The 7,581-nt window shown below is 41.1% G+C and overlaps 1 protein-coding gene across 1 annotated transcript; it reads right to left on the bottom strand.

Annotated features, from left to right (window-relative positions):
• Positions 1–265: 265 nt before the first annotated feature.
• On the bottom strand, positions 266–7,165 carry LOC308593581 (serpin B3-like; the record flags this gene model as incomplete). The annotated part of the gene is made up of 6 exons (XM_081206043.1): positions 266–856; positions 1,505–1,672; positions 2,409–2,560; positions 2,968–3,085; positions 3,774–3,920; positions 6,998–7,165. 6 exons carry the CDS (start codon positions 7,163–7,165, stop codon positions 485–487), a joined length of 1,125 nt encoding a protein of 374 aa, XP_081062169.1. The 3' UTR covers positions 266–484.
• Between the last annotated feature and the right edge of the window lie 416 nt (positions 7,166–7,581).

The following is a 7,581-nucleotide window of genomic DNA, read 5'->3' as shown; positions in this document are numbered from 1 at the left end:
CATTGTTAAAAAAATTCCTTTCAGAACATAGGCATTTCTGTTTAGGTGGTTGCTCTTGGTTATCTGCTCAAAAGCTAGGGCAATATTCAGAGGTCAGGGCTGGATCTAGAAACACCGAAGAAGGCTTTCAGTTTAAAGCGTTGTAAATTTAAAAAAGGGAAAACAGGTAGAGAAACACAGGACTCCATCTGGTGGCACAGTGCTATATCGCACATACAAGACATTTTTATCGCTTTTTCTTGAGCAGTCTTGCTGAGTCCTAGGTGGAAAGATATTCTTCGAAAAGATGTAAAATGACTGAAGAAGGTATTGCAAAGAGGCAGGGTAGCAATCCTTTAAAAAACCATTAACATACCATGAAAAGTAGGCCCACCACCACACAAAAAAGTTTTCTCTGACCAAAGAATATGAGGCAAAGAGTCCTATAAAGCATTTCCCATATCTGTTTCCCATTGACTTTGTTCCACGAATCAGAAATCTTCCTTTATTGTGGTTTTGCAAATCTGCCGAAAACAAGTATGCTTTGGGTGCGTTTGTGAAGGACATAAAAGAGGAAAGGATGGTTAGCCAGAATCTCCACAGGTTCCCGACGTGGATGCCTATCCTTGGGGCAATGGACTGCCTCTGCTTCTTCACCACCCTCCTCATCAACCTCAAATAGAGCATTGTGGATAAACTGAGTCAGAACCACGTTCTCTGTTGTAGTTGCTCCAGAGAAATCTCCCTTTTTTCGATCAACCAGGTCGATTTCAGTTCTCTTCTCTGAGCTGAACTTGGGAAGAGCCACTTCCACCTCTATGGGCTTCAGATCACAGGATAAGTCAAGAAGATGCTCATGGCTTAGTCCACCTTCCAGCTAGAGGAACAAACACAGAAATGGCAGTGATATCATTTCAGTCCCAGGTTGAATCAAAGCAATGGTGACCACAATAGATAAGTAGGTAATAGTACGTCCTTTCACAACAATATGATTAAATCCATATAAGTGTTATGGAGAAGAGCATCATGGATATTAGTGGCCACCGAGACCATATAACACCGGTCCTGAAAGACCTACATTGGCTCCCAGTACACTTCCAAGCACAATTCAAAGTGTTGGTGCTGACCTTTAAAGCCCTAAATGGCCTCAGCCCAGTATACCTGAAGGAGTGTCTCCACCCCCATAGTTCCGCCCGAACACTGAGGTCCAGCACTGAGGGCCTTCTGGTGGTTCTCTCGCTGCGAGAAGTGAGGTTATAGAGAACCAGGCAGAGGGCCTTTTTGGTAGTGGCACCGCCCTGTAGAATGCCCTCCCATCAGATGTTGAGGAAATAAACAACCATCTGACTTTTAGAAGACATCTGAAGTCTTCTGTTTAGAGAAGTTTTTAATGTTTGGTGTTTTATTGTGTTTTTAATGTTCTGTTGGGAGCCACCCAGAGTGGCTGGGGAAACCCAGCCAGATGAGCAGGGTATAAATAATAAATTGTTGTTGTTGTCGGCATAGGAGCAGGAATATGATTTACCTGTTGAAGAGCTTCCACGCTGCAGTCTACTGGGAGCAATACAAACAAGCTCATTTCATTGTTTTTGTAGGGAATCTCAAGAACCCGGACTTGAACATTGCATAGGTCAATTGTCCCTGCATTGTAGACACCTTTCCTGTGCATCAGCTGCACGGTATGACAATCCTTCTGTAAAGAAAAGAAAAGGAGTAAATATTTAAAAAGAGCAAAGGAACTTATTTTGCTTTAGGAGGTTCCTTCCTTCCCCTGATTCTGAATATCCAAGTTATAAAGGTGAGATTTCTACCCCAAGAGGCTGCCTCTGGTTTGCTGAAAAAGGGAGAGATGGATAAAATGGGCACCATCTGTCAAGCACATCTTTTTTTTAGAAGCCCCCTTGGAAGAAGAAGATATGCAAGATTGAGGGGAGAGGCCCAATATCTTCTGTTTATCCTGAAAGAATAAATCTGGAAGAATTCTCGCCCCTCTAAAATGCAAGAAGTAGTGAGCCTTCTAGTTCTTTGCAAGGCTACATGATTCCATCAAACTCCCAGAATGAAGAGAGAAGATTTTCATTCTCTTCCAAGATTTCAGCATCAATCCTGCTAAAATAAGTTATCCTCTTCCTTAATTGAAATAATGAGACTGGTGGTTAGTGGCCAAGTGAAACTCTGTTGTTACTCATGGGGCTTTAAGACATCTAAGCCTAGTTGTGTGGGAGCCATCATCTAAAGAGCGTTCAGTTCAGCGCTGCAGAGCCTTCCTTGCATCAAGTATTTCAAGTGACTTCCATCAAGACGCTGTTGGGGCAACTGAACTCCCATGAAAATCAGGCAATTTGGAAGTTGCAAGGCTACCCACCTACTTGCTCTCATTGTCTCTGCACAACAGAAGCAAGGAAGCTAGACATATATTTACAACTCACCTCATCTGCATGATGTGGGTAAAACGGGGCTTCTTCTGTGAGATCTTTGTCAAATTTCACTTCCCATTGTCCTTTGAAGTAGAGAGCATTCACCAACAGGAGCTGAGCAAAGCAATCAAAGCTTTCCTTGGGGAGAAGATCCTTGATTTTACCTAGCAAAGAAATGAATATAATAGGGTTAAGAAAAATATCCAGGTTTTTGAAATATTATATTCCATAGTATCACTTCAAATAAAAAGGAGTGTACAACATGTATGCTAGCTGTTTATGGAGGGTAACTGGAGCAGCTTGAGTAGATTAATTAGATTAAGTACTTAATTATACCCTGAGTGGTCCTTTGGGGTGCTTTAAGAAGCAAATAATATATCATGAGCACCAGTTTTCCTTTTACCATGTTTGGAGGACAGCAGAAGTGACAATGGTTTCTTAGGTTATTCTTGGAGAGTAAAATAGATTTAGATGCTGATTTTTAGATCACTCAAATGAGGAACAACAAGTAGAAGCTTTCCTTTCACAAAAGTTGTCAGGAAGAATTTGTTAGTACATTGTGTGGTCTTACCATGTGTACGGATTTCAACCCAAAGGTTGATGAGTCTCCTCACTTCCTCGGGGGCATTGTGCAAATCAACTCCATCCACTTCAGTCAGGTACAGTTTCAGAGCACAGAATATGAATTTCTAGACAGAATTAGAAAAACTGAATCCATGTATCAGTAAATTTAAAAGAATAACAAATCGGTTATAACATCCAGGTTCGTCTCTGATTTGAGATTACAGTGGTACCTCAGGTGAAGTACTTAATTTGTTCCGGAGGTCTGTACTTAACCTGAAACTGTTCTTAACCTGAAGCATCACTTTAGCTAATGGGACCTCCTGCTGCTGCCATGCCGCCGGAGCATGATTTCTGTTCTCATCCTGAAGCAAAGTTTAAGAAGCACTATTTCATGGTTAGTGGAGTCTGTAACCTGAAGCATATGTAACCCGAGGTACCACTGTATTAGAAGTACAGCTTCATTACCTCAAAGGTTTTGCATAATAGAAATGTTATTATTGATAGCCTTCTGGAAGCCAGCAGAGATTTTTATTGATAGGCTTCCTTCTTAACCACTGGTATTTCTTAACTACCTTAGATTTGCGGGTCCTTCCCTACTTTCAGAACACTGGGTTTTAGTTGTGGAGTACTTCATGCAACAGGTAATCATTACTGTAATAGTTCCCTCTGGTGGCCTGGGAATGAGGCACAGCTTTGACAGACACCAGTAGATGATGAACCCATTTATGTAGAATACAGTCAGTTGCAGGTTGGAATGTGCACTTGGTTCTCACAGTGCAGTGGAGCACCCACAGGGGCCAAAATTAGAGTTACCTGGATGAAGGCAATGTCCTTGTTTCCATAGAGCTTGTTGGCAAAGCTCAGGGTATAGTTGCTGCTGGGCTCATTAAGAGTCGCAAGGATTTTGCTGAATGCCGTATGGATTCCTTCAGGCTCCTCACACTCATAGCAGGGAAAATCCTAAGGATTCAAAAAGAAGGAGGTTAATTCTCATGACTCTTGGCTGATAATCTCATTCTTAACTTCTCTATGTCCCGAATATGTGCAAACCAACAAGGCCAAGCGACCGAATTTTTAATTCTTTATCGGCAAAGCGCTCAGTTACATCAGCTCCTAACGTGCAAGAGTTTCAGATGATTTCACGCAATGTATTACTATAAGATCCAGTGAAAAGTTGGAAGGAAATACATAAATCCAGATTTAAAATCCCTGCCCAGCAGTGAAATTCACCGGATGACCTCGGGTCAGTCACTATATCTGTAACATTGATCTAGATCAGACTTCCCAAGTATTTCACAACTTAGGCATTATGGCAAGGTGGTTCAGGCTCAGAGCAAGGAGGTGCGTGGCAAAAGTCTCATCTGCTGTCACTAGGTTTTAAATGTGATGGTTTAGGATGGGTTTTCGGATTGGGACAGCTAGCACCTTTATTCTGTGCCTGCAATGAAACATCTCCGTCAATAGGTTCTTCAATTCCAGTTCAGTTAGAGCAGCGCATCCAACTCCTAAGAAACTGCGATCTACTACCAGTATAAATTAACTGGCAGTGATCTATCCATTATCACTGGAGTGGGGAGGAGTGTGCATTTGGGGGGGGGGGTTGGCAGAGTTGTTGAGCTTCTTTTGGGAGGGGAGTGGACAGTTGTAGCGTTTTTTTGAGGGGGTAGACAGAGTTTCTGAGGTTTATTTAGGACGGGGGTGGGGACGTTACTTGCCTGTGATCAACCATGATTGACCAGGATCATGCAGATTATCTACCTGTCGATCACGGTCGACCTGTTGGACATCACTGAGTTAGAGGAAAGGAATAAGATATCTTCACTGGCAGAAGATTGAGAATCGTGGACTCAGGGTCAGAGAATTATAAAGCGTCAAAATCGAGATGTGGAAAATATGGAAACAACGAGGAGAGGCAGGACTGAGATGTGGAGAGATGCTTCAGAGATCCAGACCGTGGGGAGCTCTGAAAAATTAATAATTATAATTTGGACTATAATTTAGTCTTTTTTATTTTAGTTTTCATTTTAATTGGAGTATTACGATTGGATATATTAATTGGATGTTTTTTATTGGAAAATCAATAAAAATGATTAAAAAGAAATCTTCATTGGCATAAAAACACATGAACCTTTCAAAACGTCCCGTAAACCAAGTGCTGCATTCAACTTATTGCTAATTATCTCCTTGTAGGAGTGGAATAACTTCCACTTGCACAGTGGGACTTTCCTCCCTCTTTTCACCTGGGCCTACCAAATCTGTTCTGGTCCCCACTTTAACCCTCTGGAGCAGATTTGGGGGTGGCATATTTGGGATAGTCCTGGGTGGTAAACCCAGTGCACAAGCAAAGGTCATTTCACTTCTGCAATTATTTAGTTAAATACTGCCCAAGATTGCACCAATACTGCAGAGGAACATGCAAATATTTGTTATGTTCTTGTGCCTGTTTCACTTGAGTTTTACATCTGAGTATTTTGCCGCAAATGCATTTGTGGAGATGATGTCTGCACTCTCATGTGAAGAATTGATTGAACACTCTTCCTTCAAATATATTTCCCCACAAAATGGTAACATGGCTTCAGTTGCATAGGCAAAATAACAGCAGCACTTAAGAACTTAAAATATATGGTTTCCTAGGTCTCATACACCACAAGGTGTCACTGTCAATCAAACACAGAGTAGATCTCTGCTTGCATCTCAAACTTGCAAATGATTTGACATGTTTGGAACATCATATCTGAACCATGCCAAATTAATGATGAATGATGAAAACATCTATTGAGTTAATATTACATTCACTTGATAGTAACAAGTCACATTGGGATTGAGAAACAGAGGAAAGGGATATATTCTACATATACATATATTTAGGGTTGCAATATTTCAAAATCCAGACACAAAATGTTTTCTTTTCCTTTTTCTTTTCTGCAAAATCTCCAAAGAAAAAGAAGTTTGATAGCTATGGGGGGGGGGATTCACCCCCCCCAAAAAATGTCTGGTTTTCCCAGACAATTTGACCTATTTGAGAAAAAAGATTGCATGGACACAATTTTCAACAGACGAATCCTGGCTATGTCCAGGAAATTCCAGATGTATGGCAGCCCTACATATATTGTCTATGAAGCGATTCAGTAATATTACATCTCTACACATGTATCAGCTTTTGTATACAGCCTTTCTTCCAGGCATGCACATTCTAAGACATCCTTGTTTAAGATGCTCTTTTAGGATTGTAATGAGAAAGTAAATGTCCAGATTGAAAAAATAATCAAATAGGCTCAGTACATATGAGGAATCCCTTTGGATTCGGAAATAGCATTTCTATAATAATTTTCAGAAACTGATCAACAACTTTCCCAGAACAATCTCGTTGTTTACCTACTAGTGCAAGACTGGAAGACTCTAAATGCAGTTTAGATCTGGATCTCACAACTATGGGACCTAATGTTAATGGACAAACTGACACAACCCATGTGTGAGAAAGCTGAACAGACAAGAAAATCACTGATTTTCAATCAACCTGGGATAGTTTTGTCACAGTTTATGGGCCTCTAAGTGCACATGGAAACTTGTTATAAACACCATAATTCACTATAATTTGTTATAATCATTATAATTCAGTTTAAGAACTGAAATGACTTAAAAGTTAAATGTAATTAAAATAGATATCTGGTGCCTCTGTATGTGTGGATGGGGGATTGTTCAATACTAATTTTTGTTTAATTAAGTAAAAAAAAAATAATGGGGAGGGGGAATTCAAATGAATTGTAACCAGTGATTATAACAATACAGTGGACCCTCCGGATATGAGTTTAATTCGTTCCGGGGGTCCGTGTGCACTCTGAAAGAAGAGGCACTGTTTCTGTGCATGCAGAACTTCCAGGTTTCCCGTGTTCACAACCTGAAAGTTACATTACCCAAAGGCAACGTAACCCAAGGATGCACAGTAACTGTAATAATTGGTGTGGACCAGTGATGGGAAGCTATTTGACAGCAAACCTAGTTTGAAGGCTGCAGCTCTTCTGCTTGATTATTCTCACCTTCTTGACCTCAGCTGCCTGTTCATTTCCAGACGCATAAGCACTCAGGCCTAGAGCCCGGATGAGGTTCACAGGGGACAGCAAGACATTGTTATCTGTGAGCTCTTGGGCCACACGGTGGAAAAAGTCAACAGCAAATTTAGCATTGGCTTCAGGCAAGGTAGTCATGATGGAATTAGAAGCCCTAAGGGAAAACCAGAATGAGTCAATTTTTACAAGCTCTATCATACTGTGTATGTTTTGTTCCTGCTACTATACCCGTTCATCAAAAACAATTTTGAAGAACTACCTAGGATAAAAGAATTATTGTGCACTCCTCGCGCAAGACCCTGCTGTGGCGCCCTCCTGAGTATGCGCATGCCCCCCCCCCAGCTCAACAAACTCAAAAACCCAGACAATTAATGTAAAATCAAAAAATCTGTCCAGGGGCCACATTAGGCACCAAAAAGAGGACATGTCCAGGAAAACCCAGACTTATGGCAACCCCAAATTAGGTAATGAAAAAATGTAATGGGAAGTAAGTTTAACAGAGGCGGATTTAGGGCAGTGCAAGCAGTTCCCCAAGCTGAGGGGGACGCCACAAC

This window comes from Podarcis bocagei, assembly GCF_964188305.1.
Source record: "Podarcis bocagei genome assembly, chromosome: 8".
In the NCBI taxonomy this organism is placed as follows: domain Eukaryota; kingdom Metazoa; phylum Chordata; class Lepidosauria; order Squamata; family Lacertidae; genus Podarcis; species Podarcis bocagei.
The sequence above is the reverse complement of the archived record's forward strand: the minus strand, read 5'-3'. Positions and strand labels throughout refer to the sequence as shown.